General features: G+C 46.6%; 1 protein-coding gene and 1 long non-coding RNA gene across 2 annotated transcripts; both read left to right on the top strand.

Moving 5' to 3' along the window:
* Positions 1-8,277, top strand: LOC120679912 (zinc finger protein 593 homolog). The gene is made up of 3 exons (XM_039961569.1): positions 1-285; positions 672-734; positions 7,699-8,277. The coding sequence occupies exons 1-3, from the start codon at positions 77-79 to the stop codon at positions 7,799-7,801; spliced, it is 375 nt and encodes a 124-aa protein (XP_039817503.1). The 5' UTR covers positions 1-76; the 3' UTR covers positions 7,802-8,277.
* Positions 8,278-21,892: 13,615 nt separating this feature from the next.
* Positions 21,893-24,466, top strand: LOC120679869. The gene is made up of 3 exons (XR_005677367.1): positions 21,893-22,113; positions 22,432-22,577; positions 22,705-24,466. It is a non-coding gene; the product is annotated as an uncharacterized LOC120679869 (long non-coding RNA).
* Positions 24,467-25,734: the final 1,268 nt, after the last annotated feature.

The following is a 25,734-nucleotide window of genomic DNA, read 5'->3' as shown; positions in this document are numbered from 1 at the left end:
TCTTCCTCCCTGCATCTTCCTTCGTCTGTTCTGCTGCCAGACGAAAACCCTAGCCGCCGCCGCAGATCATCTTGAGATGGGTGGCAAGTGCCCGCACCGCAAGGTCAAGAAGCGCCGCCTCTCTCACAAGACGGCGCGTCGTGGCAAGTTCCTCCTCAAGGCCGACGATGCCGTCTACGAGGAGCTCGTCAAGCTGGCCGACCAGGGGAAGGATGCCCAAGCCATGGAGCTCCCCGTAGACGAGGACCTTCCCGGCATGGGACAGTTCTACTGCCTCCACTGCGAGTATGCTCTCCCCCCTTCAGCCGATCTACCGTCTGTTCTTCCCACTCGTAGCTATTTGTGATGAATCCTCTCGACTTGTTATATCGACTCAAAAAGTAGGGCGATTTCAGTTTGCTAGGGTTCCTTCCTTTGATGAAATTAGTTTTATGTGTGCAATTATATGCTGCTGCTGATTTCCACCCAGACTAGAAGCTCCCCTTTTTTTTGTTAATAATGTAGGCGAAATAAAACAGCGACTTTGAGTTCAGTATAGACTAAATTTAGATAGATTAGCGACTGTTGCAAGGAATTTAATAAGTTTGATTATTGGTGTCACTATGCTTGTGATAAACTGCAGTTCTCTTGCAAAAGTGCTATCATATAACACTTGTTATTTTTGGCTGCAGTCGTTACTTTGCAAGCGAGAGCGTGAAGGATGAGCACTACCGGTCAAAGCGCCACAAGAAAAGGTGATTCATCGCCCTTGTTCTAAGTCTACTTTGTAATTTTGTAACTATTACTCAGAGAGTAAGAATGAAAAATCTGGATTGAACACACGCTAGCCTTGCAGAGGCTACCCAGTTGAACGAAAACATTTGATTTATGCTTCCAGTGTGATGGACAAAATTGTGATTTGAGCTTGTTAGATGTGCCCTATTGCATGATTATTCTGAGCGGAAGAAAAAGCATGCTGCGAATTTATAAGATGTCCGAGGACCACTTAGTTTGTATAGCTTGACAGAGCAATGCAATCAATCAGTTAGAACACTGTAATACAACAAGCTGCATGTAACCAGTTATTTAGAGCTGAATAAGTTGAAGACTTGAACGACCTTTCTGTTTGTCGGTGTGCATATCACGGACTGTAACTAAATAAGTCTTGGGGTCTTATGATAGTGACCTAAGATTGAAAGCAGGTATACTTAGATATTACCAGTCTGATGTTTCCACTAGCTGAACATGTGAAAATGTTGGATTGATCTCCTTCCTAATAGACCCAACGGTCTATTAGGGCCTTAATCCGCGCCCTGATCGGGGGCACCCAACCCTTAATGGTTGGTGGGCCCCCGCTGCACAGCGCCAAAATAAAAAGGGGGTGAGGGGCCGGGGCACACGACACGAGGTTCGTCGAGCCGCCAGCACCCTCACTCACATTCCCTAACCCTAGCCGATCTAGAGAGAGGCGCTGGAGCAGTGGGAAGTCTCACCGCCGCCACCATCAACTCTGGTTCGTCGTCGTCGGCGCCGTCGTCCACGACAACGCCGCCACGACCGTGCAGCAGCTGCATCGCTCGCCGCTGCCCTAGAGCAGATCTTCATCAGCGAACCTATGATGGCCGCCTCAAGCTCCTCCGGTGGTGATGGTCTCTCTCTCCCTCTCTCTGTACTCTAATGCACTCTCTGTGTTCTAGACCTAGGAACTCTTTTGCACTTGTAAAAAAAGAAAGACGGAAGATACCCCTCTTGATCCGTGTCTAGTCGATCCTAGAACCCTAACTGATCTTAACAATGGTATCAGTCGTCATGCTAGTGCATAGATCCAGTAGGGGCAAAGACGGATTCGTCTGTGAATTGAAAGAAATCGAAGGAAAATAAAGAACACGATGCAAATCGAAAAGAACAGAGAGAATCGATTGCAAATCGAACTCAAAAATGCAACTCAATCCTAACCCTAGAGTTGAAAGGGCGCGGAGCCTACCTGGTCCGCGTGTCACTGCCGCCGCCGGTGCGCGGGACGCGTTTGCGCCGCCGCTCGCCGGACATCTCGGCACAGAGAAGCCGCCGGCTTGCCGCTCCGGGACGCTGGGGTCGCGCATGCGGGGCTCGAGAGCCTGGCTCCGTCCACGGCCAGCTCGACGGCGGCTCGCTCACCCTCTAGCGAGCGCGCGCGCCGGCGAGCAAGCCGCGGCGGCGCCGTCCCGCACGCTCCGCCTGGCTGTCGCCTCCACTCCGTGGTTGCCGCCGCTCACGAGGAGAGAGAAGGGGGGGGGGGGGGAGAATGACCTAGGGTTTGATGGTGAACGGTGTCGCCGTGGGTTTTGATCCCGCGGAAGAGGCGGACGGCCGTCGGATCTGATCCGACGGCCGTGAGAGCTCCGCGGCGTCCCGGGCCAAATGAGGCCCAGGCGGGCGAGAGCGATGGGCTGGCTTGGTGGCCCACCCGTTGGCTGTCGGGCCGAAGGCCTGGCGCGGCGCGTCACGGGCCGTTTTTGGCGTTGTGCCACTTGAATAGTAAAAGATTTAATCGTTTTTTCTTTTTTTTCAGAAGCATTTTTTGAATGGTTATGATTCTAATTTAATCTCTATTCAATTTTGCACCAACGTGTTTATTGTTTAGAGATAAAAGTTTATAGTTTTGCTTCTGGAAATAGAAATTTCTACATGTTTCCGCTGCTAAGTTTATATAGTTGCTTTTATACTTTAATTCGAACCAACGAGACAATTAAAGTTTAAGAGCATGGTTAAAAGGTTAATTTTTTGAGGATTATGGTATTGTTAATTTTCTGACCAACGTTGTTAATTACAATACTGTAATTTTATAGTTCTTGTGCATTTATTTCTATTTCTGCCCAACGGTGATATAGATTTAATTCCATAAACAGTTGTATGTTCTATTTTGACCAACGTTGGAATTTTACATGCAATTATTGTTATTATGTTCTCACTATTTTTTGAAATTTTCAGCGGGGATGAACTTGATGGGATTCATCAGTCACATCCCGACTCTAAAAGGAGACAACTATGGCAAATGGATCAAGAAGGTTGATCTTGCTTTCGTCTGTGGAGAAGTGGATGAGATTATCACCACTCCAAAGCCCACTGAGCCACCGGCTCCAGTGAGAGGAGATTCTGACACTGATGCTGAGTGGCAGAAAAAGCAAAGGGACTATGCTCCCTTACAGATGGCTTATGATCTCGAAAAGACAAAGTGGAATAACGCCAACAAGAAATGTGTGACAGTTATAAAGAACACAATTGATCCTAACATTTTGGGTTCAATTGGAGAGTGTGATTCAGCTGCTGAGTACCTTGCAAAGATAAAGAATCAGTTTACTGGTTCTTCAAAGACTTATGCTACACAGATCATAGAGCAGTTGATCACAAAGAGGTACTATGGCAAAGCCGGTACAATAAGAGATCATATCATGGGGATGTGTGCTTTGAACTCCAAGCTCAAACCAATGGACTTGGATCTTAAAGAAGAGTTTATGGTGCACTTGGTATTCGCTTCTCTGCCAAAAGAGTTTGCAACATTCGTTGTAAACTATAACTCACAGCCAGAGAAGTGGAACATGGAAAAAGCAATTGCCATGTGTGCACAAGAGAAAGATAGACTCAAGAAACAAAATGGTGGGTCTGTCAATTTTGTGCATAATAACAAGAAAAGGCCTTTCCATGCTACTTCTTCCCCAAAGTCCAAAGACAAAGCACCTATGCCACAGAAGTATCAGCAACAGCGTCAGCAACAGCGCACTCCAGCTCAAGATGAGTGTTTCCACTGTTTTGACAAGGGGCATCGTAAAGCAAATTGTCCCGCTTACTTAAAGATGATAATGGCAAAGAATGGTGAGAATGTAATTTCATTTGTTAATGAATCCCTGTATTTACAGTTTTCTAAATATACTTGGTGGATTGATTCTGGTGCAACTGTGCATGTTGCAAATTCTTTACAGGGATTCCGTTCGACAAGGACTACGCAAAGAAGCGAAAGACACATTAAAGTCGCGAACGGAGTACAAGCAGAGGTTGAAGCTGTTGGCGATGTCTCCATCGAGCTAGTTAATGGTTTTATGCTTGTATTAAAAGATGTTTTATTTGTTCCTTCGCTTCAAAGAAACTTGATAAGTGTATCACGCTTAGACACAGATGGTTTTGGTTGTCATTTTGCGAATGGAAAATGTGAACTATGGTTTGATAATAATTGTATTAGTGATGCTGTCCTTTACAATGATCTTTATTTATTATCTATGCGTGATAAAGTGCATTCTGTATGTAATGTAAATGTGAATGAATCCTTGTCAGAGAAAGGAACAAAGAAAACAAAGAGAACTCAAGATACTTCATCGAAATTATGGCACTGTCGTTTAGGCCATATTTCGAGGGGGAGAATTGAAAGATTAGTGAAAAGTGAAATTCTTCCACAGCTAGAGTTCTCTGATCTTGAACAATGCGTTGAATGCATTAAAGGAAAATTTGTAAAGCAAATCAAAAAGGGTGCCAAACGAAGTGCAGGAACATTAGAAATAATCCACACTGACATATGTGGCCCGTTTCCTGTGAAAAGTGTGGATGGTTATGATTCGTTCATAACATTCACAGACGATTACTCCCGCTATGGTTACATTTATCCAATTAAAGAAAGATATGAGGCATTAGATAAATTTAAGATATTCAAAGCTGAGGTTGAAAATCAGCTTGACAAAAGAATTAAAATAGTAAGATCAGACCGTGGAGGGGAGTACTACGGTCGACATACCCCTTATGGACAAGTTCCTGAACCTTTTGCGAGGTTTTTATAAGAAAATGGTATAGTTGCCCAATACTCTACACCGGGGGAGCCTCAGCAAAATGGAGTAGCTGAAAGGTGCAACCGTACATTAATGGATATGGTGCGCAGTATGATGAGTTATTCCACATTGCCATTGAGTCTGTGGATGGAGGCGTTAAAAACCGCCATCCATATTCTCAACAGAGTGCCAAGCAAATCGGTGCCCAAAATGCCGTATGAGCTATGGACAGGAAGAGAACCCTCACTGACTCACCTACGGGTCTGGGGGAGCCCAGCTGAGGCTAAAGTGTTTAATCCAAATATTGGAAAACTGGATCCCAAAACTGTAAGCTGCCATTTTATAGGCTATCCTGAAAAGTCGAAAGGTTTTCGTTTCTACTGCCCAGACAGACATACAAAGTTTGTAGAAACAAGACATGCTGTTTTTCTAGAAAGTGAAATGATCAGGGAGAGCATGGTACCTAGAGAAATTGACCTTGAGGAGAAGAGGGTGTATGTGCCTACTCCTATGATTCAAGAGCATTTTTTCTCACTACCTGTTGATGCTGCACCAAAAGTTCCTGAAATAGTGACGTCAGTACCTTCTTCGGTTGTTACTGCGCCAACTATTCCAGTTATTACGGTGTCAACACCTGTCACAACTCCACTCATACCAACAGTGAGCGAAGGTTTGGAACCTGTCATCCAGGAACTACCTGAACCCGCGGTTGGACATGAGGAGGAGGTGCAACAGCCCCCTATGGAAAATGTGCCAGAAGTTGAGGCACAAAACTTTTTCTCCGGTTTCGTGTAAAGATTCCTTCAGAATTATAATGGCATTGGTGGCACATTATGACTTAGAGTTACATCAGATGGATGTAAAGACGGCATTCCTTAACGGGGATTTGTATGAAAATGTTTACATGGCACAACTAAAAGGTTTTGTCGTGAAAGGAAAAGAACATATGGGGTGTCGCTTAAAGAAATCCATTTATGGATTAAAGCAAGCCTCTAGGCAGTGGTATTTAAAGTTTGATGAAACCATAAGAAAATTTGGTTTTAAAGAAAATGAGGAGGACAATTGCATTTATGCAAAGTTCAGAAGTGGAAAATTTATTTTCCTGATCCTATATGTGGATGACATTCTACTTGCTAGTAGTGATATTGGTCTGCCACTGGAGACAAAGAAATTCTTGTCCTCAAATTTTGATATGAAAGATCTCGGTGAAGCTTCATTTGTTTTGGGAATTGAAATTCACCGAGATAGAACAAAGGGGGTATTAGGACTGTCACAAAAGACATACTTAGAAAAAGTTCTAAAGAAATACAGTATGCATATGTGCAAGCCTTCACCTGCTCCAATAGTCAAGGGCGATAGATTTGGGAAATTTCAATGTCCTAGGAACCAGTATGAGATCGATCAAATGAAAGCGGTTCCATATGCTTCAGCTGTAGGAAGCATACAGTATGCTCAAGTTTGTACACGCTCTAACTTAGCTTTTGTTACCGGGATACTTGGCAGATATCAAAGTAATCCAGGACAGGCACACTGGATTATGGTAAAGAAAGCATTACGTTATGTGCAAGGCACAAAAGGCCTCATGCTAACATACAGAAAATCCGATTCCCTAGAGATAGAAGGGTACTCAGATGCGGATTTTGCGGGGGACATCGATGACCGAAAGTCCACGTTCGGTTATGTGTTCACACTCGCAGGGGGAACTATATCGTGGAAAAGCTCCAAACAAAGCGTCACTGCGTCATCGACGATGTACGCTGAATTTGTAGCATGTTATGAGGCCTCAGGGCAGGTTGAATGGTTAAAGAAATTTATACCCGGTTTAAGAGTTGTAGACAGCATTCAAAGACCACTCAGAATGTACTGCGACAATGAACCAGCAGTGTTTTATGCTCACAACAATAAGTCAAGTGGTGCTGCCAAACACATTGACATAAAGTTTTATGTTGTGAAGGAGAAAATCCAGAATCACTCTATTACACTCGAGCATATAAGTACAAAGAAAATGCTTGCGGATCCGCTAACTAAAGGCTTACCACCCAATGTGTTCATGGAACACATAGCCGGCATGGGTTTAAGGGAAAGCCTGTGATTTCTGGAGAATAAAAAGGGCCCAAAAGATAAAGAATTTGTTTCAAAACAGTGATGTGTATGGTAGCTGTTGAGTCTATCGGTCTTGGACCGTGACGATAAAGCATGCTCTATTTATCAATCTGTGATGGAACAACTAAAGGAAAAGTTTCATGTTAAAGTATAAAGTTAAAGTACAAAGTGAGATCAAGGGGGAGAATGTTGGATTGATCTCCTTCCTAATAGACCCAACGGTCTATTAGGGCCTTAATCCGCGCCCTGATCGGGGGCACCCAACCCTTAATGGTTGGTGGCCCCCCGCTGCACAGCGCCAAAATAAAAAAGGGGTGAGGGGCCGGGGCACACGACACGAGGTTCATCGCGCCGCCAGCACACTCACTCACATTCCCTAACCCTAGCCGATCTAGAGAGAGGCGCTGGAGCAGTGGGAAGTCTCACCGCCGCCACCATCAACCCTAGTTCGTCATCGTCGGCACTGTCGTCCACGACAACGCCGCCACGACCATGCAGCTGCTGCATCGCTCGCCGCTGCCCTAGAGCAGATCTTCATCAGCGAACCTGTGATGGCCGCCTCAAGCTCCTCCGGTGGTGATGGTCTCTCTCTCCCTCTCTCTGTACTCTAATGCACTCTCTGTGTTCTAGACCTAGGAACTCTTTTGCACTTGTAAAAAAGGAAAGACGGAAGATACCCCTCTTGATCCGTGTCTAGTCGATCCTAGAACCCTAACTGATCTTAACAGAAATATCTAATGTAGTAGGAAGGATTCCGTGGGTAGCATAATTTGATGAACTGTGGCGTCTTCTGTATATAATTATGACCTTTGGACGATTGCAGGGTGAAGGTAATGTCAGGACCAGCTCCACACACGCAACTTGACGCGGAACTTGCTGCTGGAATGGGAATGCCTGACAATGGACTGAAGCTCATGTCCATGTAAAGGAACAAGGAACCTCTTGTTAGTACTTGTACCGTGTTTTTCTTGCTGTCATACATCTGAAGCTGCTTTGCTCAGTAGCTAATGGAGTTAGTAGATGGTGTTTAATGTCCAAGACTTGTTCTAAGAGAGGCTTCATCAGGATGTGAGGGTTTTTGGGAGGGTCGGCGGTTAATGCCTGTATCATGAAATCAGTTATGGATCAACGATAATGTCTTGTATCATTTGGCTGCAGATCGTGTGTTGTCTATGGAATAGAAGTTGGCTTTAAAAGGTGTCCAACACAAACTTTACAAGGTGTCGAGGTACCCTTAGAACACAGTGTGGTAGGGTTACTAGTTAGGTAACCTTGGCTATTCCATGTGTGTAATGAATGGTGGTACCATGAGTCAGACAGACGCTAGAGGTGGTACCAGGAACAGCAGCACTTGTCAGCTTCCATTCCCTGTGAAGATTTCCTAGATCCATTTGATTGTCTCCGTGACGGGTGTTTTGGCTGCTGTTGCCTCCTTTACCATTGGATGAGATGGGTTGTCAGCTTCCATTCCCTGTGATGATTTCCCTTGATCCATTGGCAAGTTTATGCTCATTTCATGTTGGTTGGATTTGAGCTTGCTAATTGCTACTGTTGTGTATGATGTTTGTTGCCCCGCCTCCAATTGGACGGGACCAGAGGAAGAGATGTTGATCACAAGCGTGGCGTGGTCCAAATGAAATGATGATGGATATTAGCAGCAGGAGCATGTCCGGGAGGCATGAAAATCTTGCTTTGATCTCAAGCAATGTCCCCCCTATGTGTATCCACTAGAGTAGAAGGATAGCTCCATTCCATTTGGCTGTTGTTTCAGTTCAGATCTGTGCTCCGCAACACCACCAATGCAACTTGCTATTCCCTGAAAGCTACTGCTAGTTGCTGCGCCAATGAAAAAGGTTGCTTGGCTTTTTTTTGACACATGGTACGTGGCCCAGAAAATTGTTGGAATGCCGGATGGCTCAGCTCTTGGGAGGATAGGCTGGCTCAGATTTGGCTCTTGGGAGGATGACTGTGAGCCTTCCACTGTACGGAGTAGATTTCATTTCATTCAGAAGGGATGGACCATTCAGTCGTATGCTGCTGGTGTCTGCGTTGCGGTTGGGGCACACAACTCAACTCAATCATGTGGGTGATGCCAAGGTGGAATTGGTTTGGCAGCTTTAACAAGTGGCCAACCGCCCAGCGCTCTCTATCTTCTACTGGTACTAGAACTGGATGGGAAGGAGTCACTAAAGGCCTGCCATTTTCCTACTCCTAATCCATTCGGCAATTTCTTGCATTGCACATGTGACACAGCCATCAAGTCAAACTCTGGGGCCCTGGCTTCCTGCAACCCTGCCTGCCCTTCTCTTCATGTTCACATTCGGTCAGGCGAGCTCCATCGCGTCCGGCGATGCATGACTCGCAGGTCATACGCAGTTTCTGTGGGTCGGGACTGAAACGCGTGAGATGCGTGCACTCACCACCGGAGAGGAGGACGGTGTCACGGCCCACGGGCCGGCTGGGCCGCGCGGGGTTACTGTAGCTACGGCTACACAGTGCCTCCTTCGGTCCCAACTGAAAGGGAGTTGAACTGACTTAAATAGCTGGTCGCTGGGAAGTTAGTAACTCCGATTCGAATCTTTTGCGCGAAGCGAGGACGAAAGCGCAAGAGATTTATTTAGCAGGTGTGGTTTACTCAATGTGTAGAGTAGATCTTAGCCGTTATCCTGAGCCGGGTCGTTACAGGGATATCAGAGCCATACTCTCGCGGTTTCACGTCACGTACGGGCAGAAATGCGCGTACATGAGCACGTCGGCGCGTGGAAACACAGATGCCAACAGCATGTGGACGGACACACATGGGCTGCTGGTAGTGAACCCGCGGACATGGCACATGGGATCGTTAACACTAGACGTATGGGACGTGGCCCAAGAGAGGGGATCCTGCTCCCTTGTCCTGTATGGGTTAGTCGGTTCGAGGGGGGGGGGGGGGGGGAGATTGTCACGGCCCACGGGCCGGCTGGGCCGCGTGGGTTACTGTAACGGCCGCGGCACAGTGCCTCCTTTAGTCCCAGACTGGAAACGGAAAGGGAGTTGAACTAACTTAAATAGCCGGTCGCTGGGAAGCTAGTAACTCCGGTTCGAACCTTTTGCGCGAAGCGAGGACGAAAACGCAAGAGAGTTATTTAGCAGGTGTGGTTTACTCAACGTGTAGAGTAGATCTTAGCCGTTATTGTAACGCCCCGATATTTGCCGAGGGCATCAAGGCCAATTTGGCCACTGCACCGCCGAACGACGCGCGCGTTCCGCGTGTCCCGCGTTGCCGCCGTGCCGCCCCTTCCTTCTGCTGCTGCTCGCCCACTGCCCTCTCCTTCCTCTCCCTTTCTTCTTCCTCGAGCAGAGCTCGAAAGAGCTCGAGCAGCTCGCGTCCCGCCGGTCAAATCCCTGGCCTCCGCTCCACCATCTTCAAATCACTCGCACCCGAAGCTCCCTCACCTCCCTAGCTTCTTCCCCAGCCCCTTGGAACTGAGCTCCGACCGCCGTATAGCCGGGAATCGCTGATCCTCTGGCCACCGGCTATCCATGGCCATTGAGCCCCACCTCGACGTCGAACTCCATCATCCGGCCACCGTTTTCTTCGTCCAGCGGCTCAAATCGAAGCTAGGTGAGGCACTAATGCTCGTTCTCTCCTCGTTCTTGTGCGTTCCACGAGTTTCTGCGCTCGTTCCCGAGACATGCCGCCGCCGGCATGCTGTTGCTCGCCGCGAGACGCGCGCACGCGCCTCTGTGCCGCGCCGCCGAGCGCCCACACTTCGTCCGGCCCCGCTGAACCCTCCCATGGCCGCCCTGTTGCCGGCCACTCACCAGAGCGCCGCCACACACCGCCACCATCACCATCCGAGTACTGCTCCCGTCGCCGGCCCTCCTCCGGCCACCCCGGCATCAACCGAGCACACCACCAGGTAGCTCTAGACTCCCTCATGCTCCTCCACTCCTCCCTCTCCGCCGGCAAGCCACCCCGTCGTCGGAATCGGCATTTTCCCAAGCGCCCCTGCTCTGTTTCGCGACCAGAGACTTCGGGCTGAAATTCAAACAAGTGCAGGGGGTTTTCTGCAATGTCATAGACTCATAGGAATAGTGTTTCAGGGACCAAATCGCTTGAAACTTTAAAAATCCATAGAAAATAGTAGAAAAATCGTAAAATAGCAATTTAAGATGTTTTGGAATCCTTGTGAGTAGATCTATGCAGTGGAATCATAATATGATGGGTGTTAGTTGAATATATTTACTGTAAAAATAGATTTATGCTTGTTAAGGTTTTAATGCTAGTGTTGCTTGTCTTTTTTATAACTGCAGTTATGTTGCTCTAAATGATATGAAATTTTTATGGTAGGCTATTCTTGTGATGTGTGCGCTGTGGTAAAAATTTCAAGTTCATTGAGGGAAGTATGACCGAGTTTTTTATTTAACTTGTTGAATGTTAAGTAAATAGTTTATAAATAATATAAATGTGTAAAAATGGAAAGTGTGAGAACACTGCCCTTGTATGATGTTATTTTGGTCTAAAAAATATAATATGGACATGTGTTTACAGAAAATATGAAGTTTTACATTTAACTTGCTCTCACACGATTAAGTGCAATAAAGATTTGTCTGTTTTATAATCAATAAAATATAAAACCTGAGCATGTGAAATTTATGCAGTAGACTATTAGGAGTATTGGTGATCTACTGTGATTTTGGTAGAATTTATTGTGCACTTTACATGTATGATCATATATATATATGCCTATATGTCTTATTATCTAAATAAATTAAGAAAGGCTTTAGATAAATTAATTTGGGGTTGGATGCTATGTTTTCTGGTGATCATAAGTCATGTATGACATGTTAGATGTTGCTCATGCAACTCTTGTTTAAACTTGATATTATTTGCATGTTTGCTAAAGCTAGCTCATGACCTTCATGCTTATGGATGCTCAGTCGTGACCTTGTGTCTGGCTTGCTTGTTCTTTTTGATGCATTGTCTATTGTACCTCTGTGCATTCATACATATGCATCATTGCACCTCATTTAGGTACGATAGATGAACCACGTGAAGGACGTGATATTGGAACCGAACACGAAGACGATGTTTGGTGGACATATCCAGAAGAGGCAAAGAACCAGGAGTACATGCTTGGACTGGAATACTCGCCAAGAGAGTGTCATCTAACTAACACTGACTCAGTATTAATCCCAGGCAAGCCCCGGTGCACATCCTATTATTTGAAATTATGATATCTATATATGTATTTATTACTTGTGCATTATGTTTCAGGAGTTGATTGGAACCCTAGTTACATGATCCCTAGGTTTCCCTGAATTATACTAGCATGTATAGGACGATAGAAATGCTATGCTTAATACTTCTCGATAGAAGTCGAGTGATTTCTGGTCACTCGCGAGATATAGGATATCTCGTTATTTTTGAGTATATGGAATATTGGAATAGGTTGGAGAAGGAAAAGAAAATGGAGACCGGGCGGGGAAAGGCTAGCCCCGTCTGTGTCGATTAAGGACCGTTCGTTGTCTGGCCCTGTGATCGCATTTGAATTGTACTAGCCGCATGCCGGGAGTAGGAGGTAGTCGAAACCGGTAAGTCGAGTACTGCCTTGTTTCGAAAGTACAGAACTTCTACCCACCCCTTAGGGCAGTCGAGTGGCCGCGGAGAATTGGGATGCATATGTTTACTTTTGGCGGTCTCTCGTAGGGCTCGGTTGACTATATGCAGGTGGGACGGTTCTGTAGTTCGAGGCGGGGAGGGGAATGGTTGGTCCGTATGGTCCGACGGGGCTAATACGTGCCGTGTTGGTTAGGTCCACCTTGCAAGGTTAAATCGGATCGATTCGCCGTCAGTCGCTCTCGGATATGGGCACCTTGATCGAAGCACCGCATCGTAGTAATGAGTTGGAATATGAATGATGTGTGAGGAGGATTATTTTGAACTGTTATTTAATGCTCCATCATGATTGCTCTAGTTAGGAGGCAAATATTACATGATGGTTACCATACAAAAATCCTGGGCTAAAATATGGAAAATAAGGATCCACTTTTAGTTGCTTTTCTGCAAAATAAACTACCAGCCAGAAAGCTTTGCATGTCTAGATATATGGGCTAAGTATACCCAATAGTCAGGTAAGTCCTGCTGAGTATTAGTATACTCAGGGTTTGTTGTTTACCCTGTTTCAGGTATAAAAGCTAGCCAGGATTAACATCGGTGGGCTCGATGTGACGTCCTCACGTCTCCGTAGTTATCGTTTTATATCAAGTTATTTCAGTTGGGTTCTAATGAAAATCTTCCTCAGGTCATATTCTCTTCCGCTGCTATCATTTATTTTATGTAAATTCTAAATTTAAAACTATTGTGTAAATATTTATGTTATTATCTATTTTTGTGAAATTATATTATGCTAGTACCGTCTGTGCTCGCCGTCGCGCGAGATTTCTGGTGTGTTTCGATCGGCCTATGGGTTGGAAACAGGCTGTCAGGTTACACTTAATTAAGCTAATGCGCCTGATGTGTTCAAATAATGATCATTACGCTTAATTAAGCTGTTTAACTTGGTGGTTCTGTCACAGCTGGTATCAGAGCTGAAATGCACCAGGGAGGGTACTAGCATGATTATCTTTAGTGTTTTCAAAATTTAAAATGAGTTTTAGAAAAATATTCTTTGCGCTTAAGGGATTAGGGAAGATTAGTACGTAAGCCCTATATAGTGTAAGTTAAATCAGGTGGCTCTAAATAATAACAACTAACTTCCAGCACATCACATTTATGTCAAAACTTACTTTCTTACATAACTTTTATTTAATATTGTAACGACGCACCTACGCTAAGGTAAGCATTCTTGGTAGTCCTTAGAATAGCCCACGTGTTTCATACGTGCGCGGTTCCCGTATGATGAGCATACGAGGAGGTGATAAGGCTCCATTCAAATGAGCCTGTCGCTATCTCCCGCCTGATATGGAGTGTGGACTTCCCGCCGTGTGATTGCAATCACGGCCATCTTGTAAGGCAATGTTACGAGATGTAAATCTGTCATGCGATTGGCCATGACCGTGTACCTTGGGACACGTTTACCCTTGGGTGTCCCATAAGGCGATTTGTACGGGAAGTGAATACGTTGCCTCAGTAACGTATGCAGCGCTGTCCATGCAGCGTTAAACGCATGGGCCCTATCTCTATAGTAGATGGTGATGTATGTGTGAATATGTGGGCAACTGCATATGCGTTACCCATGTGGCGTAGGACACATGGGGGCCGTTCGTGTGTGCTGGCACGAAGGGTCCAGTCGTGGATATATATATGTATATCATGTGATTTTCTGTAGGTACAATAACAAACGATTGCGTGAGTTAGAATGAGTACAAAATGACTAGATATATAATAGGGAGAGTACGTATGTATGCCACCGAGTATTCACTTATATTATCATATAATTATGTTGGCAAATTTTGGAAAGGACGAAATTAGACGAGCATGCATTATCATATCATCATGTGTGGAGTTTTGGGTGGTTTTTCTGGTGCATCCAATACCCACTCGTTCATTAAGAGCATATATCGCTGTTTTGAAATTTTGCGCTGCACTACTATCGGTCCAGCTTCTAGCTATCCAAATAATTTTTCCTGAAAAACTTGATTATGAGAAGGATGTGAGAAATTATAGATTTACATATTATAGAAATTTTTAACGACCTTAGGGGAATGTTCATATGGATCTCCAGACTAAACTTGGCCCCTGGATCTAGTGCCTTCTATGCTTATAGTTATGACTCAGTAGTAATGGTCAGGTCTTTCTTAACATTCTCATTATCTTTGAAAGCCCAAATAAGGATATTATCCAAAGAAGAATCTCCTAGTCGATTTTCTTAATATACTATCGCACGAGCAAAATTTTTTCCTAGCCATGACTCAATGACATTTCCAATTTATTCAAGTATTGGTGTTTTCTACATTTGATCTATGTTAATTGGGAATCGTATGTCCTCATCTCTGGACCATTTGTTCGACCAGCTTCTGGTGCCCTAGTTTTATTTATTTGAACATAGGTCAGGCCTCAGTCTCAAGGTCAGCACTGAAGAGTGAGCTAGTAGTTCTAATAACCGAGTAGTAGAGTACTAGTATTTAGTATTATTATTATTATCTCATGGGATGGAGCAGGTAGTTTATGCTTATGTAGATATTTGTACTTGACATGTGGGCTCGGGCCCAGCTGTCATGGACCAAAAGCTCATTGCCATGTCTGAGACCGACCATCTTGCTTCTTTCATCAGTGACACTAGTGGTGATCCATTTGTTCCACAGTGCACCTCCGGCTATTCTCGATGATCAGAAGCATCATGTTATTCTTCTAGCGTTCATATTCGTTCAATTCTAATCGTCTTGATTCATACACCTAACTCTGATCCGCTTACATTCTTGCTCAAATAAACATGAATGAGGTCGCATATTTGTTGCATGGCAACCACACTATTGCATGACATCACGTTGCATTGTTGGGCCAGGCAGGGTTAAGAAAACATCGGTGGTAGTTCGGCTGACCATATGTATGCATGCTTTTAAGTACGTTCTCTGGTTGCTTTCGACTTCTGTAATCTCGTTCGATCTATTTGTGATATTCGGGGTGTTATTATTGGTTCTTATGTGGTGGAGATTTGTCCCATGACCTCTAGTGCCGCGACAGAACCTAGGGCCTCGTGTGTGTGGCCACCATGCGATTGTGCTACTAGGTGCGCACTGGTGCTTGAGTGCATGTAGACGAAACTACATCGCCAATTCTTTTTGTGAAATCTTTGGAATCATTTTTCTCTGGTTTGATCTTTTGAGGGGGTAGGCCCTAGACGAATAACAGTGCGGACAGGTTGTTTAGGTTTGAGTTTTTGGGTATTGTCCACTAACTGGCATGGCATCATGTGCATTACGCATCATGCAATTTCATTAATCAACAATATCGAGCGAGAATGTTCTTGAGAAAAACTTGCCTTGATGCCTTTTCTTTTCAGTTTCCCTGAGTTCCTTAAAACTCACTTTGATGTCTTTTCTATCTAGATTCACCACCAAATTGAGAATTTAATTCTTCAAGAAATCTCCTTGATTCATATTTGTTGAGAAGCTTAGAACCTCTCCTCTTTGTAAAAATCCTACTTTCTGCTAGTACGAGAACAATCAACCGGCCCTTTTCAGCCGACTTTGATGGTGATTGTATCCACATATATTATCCACAGTCACTTGCTGCAAAAGGTGAAGCCCTGGAGCTTTTTAGTGTGGAAAAACAATTGATTAGCTCACACCGTGGCACAGTTAATCTTCAGTTAGGTAATGACAGTCTGGTTGCTACGCAACTTATGTCTTCCAGAACCATGTCGAGCAAGGAATTAGCAAATCAGCTGGTAATATTTATACCATTAAAATCAGCTATATTGATTAATCTAGAAACTAGCACCCACATCGGCCAATCCTTGTCCTTAGTTTATCGATTGTTCTCCTTTACTTCCTCTCCACTTAAATCTCGGGACGAGATTTCTTTAAGGGGGTAGAATTGTAACGCCCCGATATTTGCCGGGGGCACCAAGGCCAATTTGGCCACGGCACTGCCGAACGACGCGCGCGTTCCGTGTGTCCCGCGTTGCCGCCGTGCCGCCCCTTCCTTCTATTGTTGCTCGCCCACTGCCCTCTCCTTCCTCTCCCTTTCTTCTTCCTCGAGCAGAGCTCGAACGAGCTCGAGCAGCTTGCGTCCCGCCGGTCAAATCCCTGGTCTCCGCTCCACCATCTTCAAATCACTCGCACCTGAAGCTCCCTCACCTCCCTAGCTTCTTCCCCAGCCCCTTGGAACTGAGCTCCGACCGCCGTATAGCCGGGAATCGCTGATCCTCTGGCCACCGGCCATCCATGGCCATTGAGCCCCCACCTCGACGTCGAACTCCATCATCTGGCCACCGTTTTCTTCGTCCAGCGGCTCAAATCGAAGCTAGGTGAGGCACTAATGCTCGTTCTCTCCTCGTTCTTGTGCGTTCCATGAGTTTCCGCGCTCGTTCCCGAGCCATGCCGCCGCCGGCATGCTGTTGCTCGCCGCGAGACGCGCGCACGCGCCTCTGTGCCGCGCCGCCGAGCGCCCACACTTCGTCTGGCCCCGCTGAACCCTCCCATGGCCGTCCTGTCGCTGGCCACTCACCGGAGCGCCGCCACACGCCGCCACCATCGCCATCCGAGTACTGCTCCCGTCACCGGCCCTCCTCCGGCCACCCCGGCATCAACCGAGCGCACCACCCGGTAGCTCTAGCCTCCCTCATGCTCCTCCACTCCTCCCTCGCCACCGGCAAGCCACCCCGTCGCCGGAATCGGCATTTTCCCAAGCGCCCCTGCTCTATTTCGCGACCAGGGACTTCGGGCTGAAATTCAAACAAGTGCAGGGGGTTTTCTGCAATGTCATAGACTCATAGGAATAGTGTTTCAGGGACCAAATCGCATGAAACTTTGAAAATCCATAGAAAATAGTAGAAAAATCGTAAAATAGCAATTTAAGATGTTTTGGAATCCTTGTGAGTAGATATATGCAGTCGTATCATAATATGATGGGTGTTAGTTGAAGATATTTGCTGTAAAAATAGATTTATGCTTGTTAAGATTTTAATGCTAGTGTTGCTTGTCTTTTTCATAACTGAAGTTATAATGCTCTAAATGATATGAAATTTTTATGGTAGGCTATTCTTGTGATGTGTGCGCTGTGGAAAAAATTTCAAGTTCATTGAGGGCAGTATTACCAAGTTTTTTATTTAACTTCTTGAATGCTAAGTAAATAGTTTATAAATAATAGAAATGTGTAAAAATGGAAAATATGAGGTCACTGCCCTTGTATGATGTTATTTTGGTCTAAAAAATATAATATGGACATGTGTTTACAGAAAATATGAAGTTTTACATTTAACTTGCTCTCACACGATTAAGTGCAATAAAGATTTGTCTGTTTTATAATCAATAAAATATAAAACCTGAGCATGTGAAATTTATGCAGTAGACTATTAGGAGTATTGGTGATCTACTGTGATTTTGGTAGTATTTATTGTGCACTTTACATGTATGATCATATATATATGCCTATATGTCTTATTATCTAAATAAATTAAGAAAGGCTTTAGATAAATTAATTTGGGGTTGGATGCTATGTTTTCTGGTGATCATAAGTCATGTATGACATGTTAGATGTTGCTCATGCAACTCTTGTTTAAACTTGATATTATTTGCATGTTTGCTAAAGCTAGCTCATGACCTTCATGCTTATGGATGCTCAGTCGTGACCTTGTGTCTGGCTTGCTTGTTCTTTTTGATGCATTGTCTATTGTACCTCTGTGCATTCATACATATGCATCATTGCACCAAATTTAGGTACGATAGATGAACCACGTGAAGGACGTGATATTGGAACCGAACACGAAGACGATGTTTGGTGGACATATCCAGAAGAGGCAAAGAACCAGGAGTACATGCTTGGACCGGAATACTCGCCAAGCGAGTGTCATCTAACTAACACTGACTCAGTGTTAATCCCAGGCAAGCCCCGGTGCACATCCTATTATTTGAAATTATGACATCTATATATGTATTTATTACTTGTGCATTACGTTTCAGGAGTTGATTGGAACCCTAGTTGCATGATCCCTAGGTTTCCCTGAATTATACTAGCATGTATAGGACGATAGAAATGCTATGCTTAATACTTCTCGATAGAAGTCGAGTGATTTCTGGTCACTCGCGAGATATAGGATATCTCGTTATTTTTTAGTATATGGAATATTGGAATAGGTTGGAGAAGGAAAAGAAAACGGAGACCAGGCGGGAAAAGGCTAGCCCCGTCTGTGTCGATTAAGGACCATTCATTGTCTGGCCCTGTGATCGCGTTTGAATTGTACTAGCCGCATGTCGGGAGTAGGAGGTAGTCGAAACCGGTAAGCTGAGTACTGCCTTGTTTCGAAAGTACAGAACTTCTACCCACCCCTTAGGGCAGTCGAGTGGCCGCGGAGAATTGGGATGCATATGTTTACTTTTGGCAGTCTCTCGTAGGGCTCGGTTGACTATATGCAGGTGGGGCGGTTATGTAGTTCGAGGCGGGGAGGGGAATGGTTGGTTCGTATGGTCCGACGGGGCTAATACGTGCCGTGTTGGTTAGGTCCACCTTGCAAGGTTAAATCGGATCGATTCGCCGTCAGTCGCTCTCGGATATGGGCACCTTGATCGGAGCACCGCATCGTAGTAATTAGTTGGAATATGAATGATATGTGAGGAGGATTATTTTGAACTGTTATTTAATGCTCCATCATGATTGCTCTAGTTAGGAGGCAAATATTACATGATGGTTACCATACAAAATCCTGGGCTAAAATATGGAAAATAAGGATCCACTTTTAGTTGCTTTTCTGCAAAATAAACTACCAGCCAGAAAGCTTTGTATGTCTAGATATATGGGCTAAGTATACCCAATAGTCAGGTAAGTCTTGCTGAGTATTATTATACTCAGGGTTTGTTATTTACCCTATTTCAGGTATAAAAGCTAACCAGGATTAACATCGGTGGGCTCGATGTGACGTCCTCATGTCTCCGTAGTTATTGTTTTATAACTAGTTATTTCAGTTGGGTTCTAATGAAAATCTTCCTCAGGTCATATTCTCTTCCGCTGCTGTCATTTATTTTATGTAAATTCTAAATTTAAAGCTGTTGTGTAAATATTTATGTTATTATCTATTTTTGTGAAATTATATTATGCTGGTACCGTCTGTGCTCGCCGTCGCGCGAGACTTCTGGTGTGTTTCGATCGGCCTGTGGGTTGGAAACAGGCTGTCAGGTTACACTTAATTAAGCAAATGCGCATGATGTGTTCAAATAATGGTCATTACGCTTAATTAAGCTGTTTAACTTGGCGGTTCTGTCACAGTTATCCTGGGCCGGATCGTTACAGACGGAGCAGGACCTCCGGAAGCGGCGCCGACGGAGCGGACTGGAGCGAAGGCGTGAGGTCCGAGGGCGGAGCGGCGCCGGAAGGGCTGACAAAGGCACCGACAGCAGCGCCAAGAGAAAACAGGGCTCCCCCCGACGCACGGGCCTACCAACGTGGACGGGCGGAGGAGAGGACAGCGGAACCACGAGCACACACAGGCTGTGGAGTGCGCGGGCGAGGCAGACCGTGGTGGACCAGCGCAGGCAACCTGGCAGGCGACAACCCGGCGCGGAAGTGGAGCCGCTGCCGCCAGGGCTGGCGGCCATGGCGAGCTGCTCCCGTCGTGTGGGCGGATGGCCGAAACGCAGGTGAGGAGGCCAAGTAGAGGACACCAGCGCACGCCGCGTCGTCCAGGCGCGCCGACGCGGGAGGAGGAGGACCGGTGTCGGTGACAGCGCCGTGCGCGGAGGAAGCCCGAGGAGGAGGAGGCGGCGGTCCCAGCGGCGTGCGCGGGCAGGGCACGGTGCCGACGCGAGAGGAGGAGGACGCGGGGTCGGCGACGTCGCCGCGCGCAGCAGGCCAGCGTGGAAGGAGCATGAGGGTCGCCGGCGGTAGGATGAAGACGCGGGGTTGGGTCGGACGGCGGCGCCGCGCGCAGCGCGCCGGCGGGTTCGGGTCAAGCGGCGGGGCCGACCGTCGGTGGATGAGGAGGGCACCGGCGGGGTCGGCGAAAAAAAAGAGGAGGCGAGGGGCCCATAGACAGGTGCGGATAAATGATAGGGCTGGAGAAGAGAAATGCTATAGCTCGATCCATTGTTTCAACCATTTGGTCAATCGATTTTTCCCAACCAATCCCCGGACGGCACGCAGCCTATCTTCTCCAACTCCGGCCGACGAGTTAGGGTTCGGGGGGAGGGTTAGGGTTTGGGGTTGGGGTGGGGGTTACCTATGTCTAAGGGTGTAATCGGATCGGATACGGATGGATACTGCCGATCGGATACGGATACTGCCTATCTTCATATTTTTCTTCGAATTCGGATCGGATACGGATATTAATAGTTGGTGTCGGATAAGACTTAGATGGACATCGACATCATATATATCCAACTTTCATTATTTGGATACGGATATAATACGAATACGGATCGGATACTGAATGTCCGGACTCGGATATAGTCGGATCTCAACCCTTCTAAAAGGATCCGAACTCGAATACGGACGGATAATATCCGTACCATTTACACCCCTACCTGTGTCATCTCCGGACATAGAGGGATGGCCGGGGAGGCCGGCGGGCCGGCGGTGGTGGCGGTGCGAGCCGGCGGGGCGGCGGTAGCCGCCGGCCACGGAGGTGGAGGACGGCGGTCGGGCCGGCGGAGGCGTCTTCTCCGTCTCTCCGCGCCATCTGCCTTGGTAAGCTGGCGGTGGCCGGTGGGCGGTGGCGGAGGCGCGGGGATGCCGCCGGAGCCGGACCGGCGCTGGAGGCGGGGGCGACGGCGCCTTGGTTAGTGGGGAAGGGGCGGCGCCGGCGGATCCGGCAGTTCCACGCGGTAGGAGGGCGGTGGCGGGGGCGTTGAGGCGACTGCGCGAGGAGGAGGCGACGAGGCGGCGGCAGCAAGGCGGACTGGGGGAGGAGGCGAAGCGGTGGGTGGGGGTTATGGTTGGGGCGGGTTGATCCTGGCCGTTGGATCGCGATCGGATGATTGAAAAGTCGAGTGTCGAGGAGAGTAAAAACAATCGATTGTTTACCAGACAGACTCCTGGTTCTCCACGGCCACACACACGCTTTCGCTTCGTCCGCGCAGCCACGCGGCGGGCCGCGTATGGCGGAGAAGTGCCCGAGCACTGGGAGTCCGCGGATGCTACGACGGATAAGGAGAGGAGTCAGATCCCGATCAGAGCGGCCTCGGTACGTATATGGTTTTACGACCCGCCGTAACGGTTCGAGTCGAAAGACGAAAACTAATTCGACATGGACCGGTGGACTTTTTTCCAAACGAAAATCTGAAGCCTCGGCCCATCGCGGTGTGGCCTGCGCTGCGCTGTCGCGGCCTTATTTATGGCCGGCGGCTACTAACCGATGTCGTAGTCGGAGAGCGAGAGCGAGAGCGAGAGCGAGGATGGAGGGAGGCGGCGCAACTTTGTACGCGGTCACGAACATGGAGTTGCGGAACACCCCTTCCGAGAGGAAGGTTAGACATTCCATTCGCGGTTGCAGTGAGGTAGAAAGAAAAAGATTTGCTGCGGAAGCGGAGGCGAAAGAGTACGACGGCTCGGATACAGATGCAAAGACATTGCCGAAGTCACGCATTGTCCTATACCATGGTAAGTGAACACCATGCTTATGTGATCTGATCTAGAGATTTTATATCTGATCGATCCGTGGATTTGTTATCATGGGATCTGATCTAGAGATTTTAAATCTGATCGATCTACGTATTCCCACTCCTCTTTTTTCGTTATTGCTGAATGCTTACATGCACTCCATGCCTATGTGCTAAATTCCCTGATGCGCTGCGTCCCCTTATCATTTCCCCTATATATGAATATGTTCGACAAATGAATCAAGAGCTTAACACGATACTTTATGGTGATATCTTCTTGTGTTTTTCTCTCTTTTTGTGTATTTACTTCTTTCGGAAGATCTGTTGCCGAGATTATGGGGATGGGACAGGCTGGTACCACTCGATATTATTTACGTGCCGTGGACTGAATATATCAACTACCTTCAAGTATATTACAGTTACAATGCTAAGCTTCTTCCTGCCACTGCAGCTGCCGCTGAGACTGTAAGCAACCTCCTGCCCCTTTACTAAACTACTAATCATACCCTGCTCCAACCGATTTGTTTCGGCTGCCTTGTTTGCAACTTAACTGCGGTAATCGGGTGTGCGACTGGCTGATTGTTTCAAGCAGTGTCTCTCGAAGGAGAAGAATCTTGCGGCTGCCTGGAAGATCTGGAGGTCTGACATGGATATTATTGCACTGAGCAAATCAATCATTCTGAATTGCCTGATCCATGAGTGTGCGCAATCTGTCATTTGGACTGCAGGCTGCAGATTTTCTGATGCTTGCAGTGCTGCTGATGGTATATATGTTCCCCACCTGACCCTAACAAACCAAACACAGTTTTTTTCTTCTTGTATTTGGCCCAGAAATGCTGTATAATCCTCTCGATGATGCATCCAAATTAAGTGAAAGGGGATTTTATTTGGAAGTGACCCCCTCTTCTCTTTACTTATAATTTAACCTATTATCATCTTAATATCTCTTTACTTATAATTTAACCTATTATCATCTTAAATCGGTTATCGCTGTTCCCTAGGAAGCTACTTATTGTTACAAGATAATGCTGTAGGTCCAATGGCCAAGTGATCTGATCTCTCAACCTTGAAAACCCCCTCTCGAAAAGTTGGCTTGAAAACACTACTATAGATCTTAATACTTTTGGCAGTCTAGAACCTGGTGCATTTTCTAATTTCCAACAACCTCAATATGACCTGCAGCATGAAATACTTCTTCCTCAAATTATGAGGTTGTTGACTTTGGATACAACGTTTGACTATTTGTCTTGTTCGAAAAATTTATGTATTTTTCAATAAGACCAATGGTCAAACATTGTATCCAAAGGTCAATGACCTTTTACTAACTATTTGGAATTTGGGACGGAGGGATCGGAGTAGTTCCTGGCGCCTCCATCTATTTAGCATTTGTCTTTATCAATAAAAAAACATTGTTACTATTTGTTTACTATGTACTGTGTGGGAGCAGCTGCAAGATAGTAAATGTGGCCGAGTCTTCAGTTTTATTGTTTCCTTTGTTATCCATATGGGTAGCATACGTCTTTACTAACATAGTTGTAATCTTGGGTAGCTTATAAGAAAACTAGTCCAAAGGCTTTATATAAAGAAGAAAGTGGCACCTAGTTTAACCTTGACGAGTTGGCTGGTATTTGGATTATTTTGCTTGGCTTTTACTAAAGCAACACAATGTTTTCCAGTGCATTTCCAAAGAGGCTGACCTGACATGTGAGTTGATGTGGCGTGGCGCTGATCCCATGGTTGACTACTTATTCGAACAGAGCAGTGAGATACGCTTGTGTGCCTTGAGCCTTATGAGGTGCCATCCATGTTATACTGTTGCCAGTGGCGGATGCAGGATGGGAGACAAGGGGGCTGAAACAATGGAGATGTTGATTTGTGTGAAGATTTAATGGTGATTTGAGACTCTTGCTACAGTAATTTATGTGTAATTAACTGCTCTTAGGGTGGTGCTGGAGCCCCCCAGCCCCCCTTTAGATCCGCCGCTGACTGTTGCTGCCTCTGCTGCCATGTTGGTATGTGCCTGCCTGCAAAAACCTACTTAATATTATGTTCCATACACCTTTGTTTTTACTAGTAAGTTATATCAGTACAAACTACAAACTGATGGGTGGCTTTAATTGAAGGGTATTGCAAAGGAGGCCCAAGTGATGTGTGACTGGATGAGAGAAGAGAACACACGCATTGACTTTGTGCATGGTGACTTCATACCTAAAATACTTTTGGACAGCCGCAGAATCCGGCGCCGAACCTTGGAAGTTATGATTAAAATACTAGAAGAGTCTTCAACTGATGAGCATGGAGGTGTAAACAATATTCCATTCGATTTCATTCTCAGAATGTGCTTTTCTGATGTACCCAAATCTCAAGATCGAGGGACCGAAACTGGCGACCAGAGGGGGGGTGAATGAGAGCCGATCAAAATTTCTTCTAAAATTCGAATCGTCGGCCTATGTCCCAAAATCATCGCAAGCCCTCGAACCTAGGTCAGCGAGAATAGCTATGGACAAGCTATCTCGAAGCAGAAGACCCAGGTCGCAGCGCGGAAGCAAAGGCGAGAGAAACTTCTCAAACCGCAGCGCAGCAGACACAGACCGGTCTGACCGGTGCACAGGACCGGTCTGACCGGTCGTGGCCGCCCGAAGGCGTGAAGACCGGTCTGACCGGTCTTGTCTACCGGTCTGACCGGTGGCACCCAGAAAACCTCGAAAACTTTGATTCAAACGGTGAATCTCGATCAAACATCCACGGAATCCGATGAAACTTGGAGGATACCTTCACTATTGACCCATGAATATATCCCCAAAAGATCTCGTCCTGAAGATCAAAGAAACTCAAGAATTCGAGGGGAGATCAAGAAGGATTGGGGTTTTCTCAAAAACTCAAGAACTTCAATTCTAAAGAGCTCGTGATTCCAGAGGGTTTGGCACGAAACTGGAAGCACGGGAATCACTCCAAAGAGCTCTACGAACCGTCGCAATCATGTGCACCAAAATCGAAATAAAAATCCATCACAAAAATCACAAGAGGGACGGGATTGGATTGATTCAAAAGCCCAGAGGGCACAAAGAGGATGGGGCCTCCTTTCCCAATCAAATGCAATACAAAGTCTCACAAATCCATAATCAAATCCTACTCTAAAGAGAAGAACAGGGGGAGGGAGACGCAGGGGCGGCGGCCTGGAGAACAGAGGAGTCCACGAACAGATTACAAAAGCCGCAATTAACCTAACACAAGTGAAGGGGTATTTATACCCGCGGGACCGGTCAGACCAGTACACTGGACCGGTTAGACCGGTTGGTTAGACCGGTCGGACCAGTGCCAGGGACCGGTCAGACCGGTTGGCCTGCAGCACCCCCTGTACACGATCTCATCCGACGGCTAAGGTTCTTTCTTCGAAGCGAAGTCTTCTCCATGATGCCGCCATCTTGATGAAGATCTGGTCTGCGGTTTTGGAAGGTCCGCGAAACCCGGGCAGATGGCCGGTTTTTAGAAAACCGCCAAAACTCCATGCGCGGGAAGATTCCCGCCTCCACACCGTGGCCCTAGACGCCGTTCCCACCTCGGCCTTCTGACGGCCCTAGATGCCGCCCGCCGCCCGTCACCTCCTCGCCCGCAGCGAGGC

The sequence above is a fragment of the Panicum virgatum genome, chromosome 6N (assembly GCF_016808335.1).
Source record: "Panicum virgatum strain AP13 chromosome 6N, P.virgatum_v5, whole genome shotgun sequence".
Lineage (NCBI taxonomy): Eukaryota > Viridiplantae > Streptophyta > Magnoliopsida > Poales > Poaceae > Panicum > Panicum virgatum.
Note: the sequence above shows the minus strand (reverse complement) of the source record. Positions and strands in the feature narration are given on the sequence as shown.

What these genes read in the sequence shown, in the direction of transcription:
- LOC120679912 (XM_039961569.1), top strand. Translation starts at nt 77, where the DNA reads ATGGGTGGCAAGTGCCCGCACCGCAAGGTCAAGAAGCGCCGCCTCTCT. An exon ending in TTCTACTGCCTCCACTGCGA is followed by an intron (nt 286 to 671) that starts GTATGCTCTCCC and finishes TTTTGGCTGCAG; the next exon opens with TCGTTACTTTGCAAGCGAGA. An exon ending in TCAAAGCGCCACAAGAAAAG is followed by an intron (nt 735 to 7,698) that starts GTGATTCATCGC and finishes GGACGATTGCAG; the next exon opens with GGTGAAGGTAATGTCAGGAC.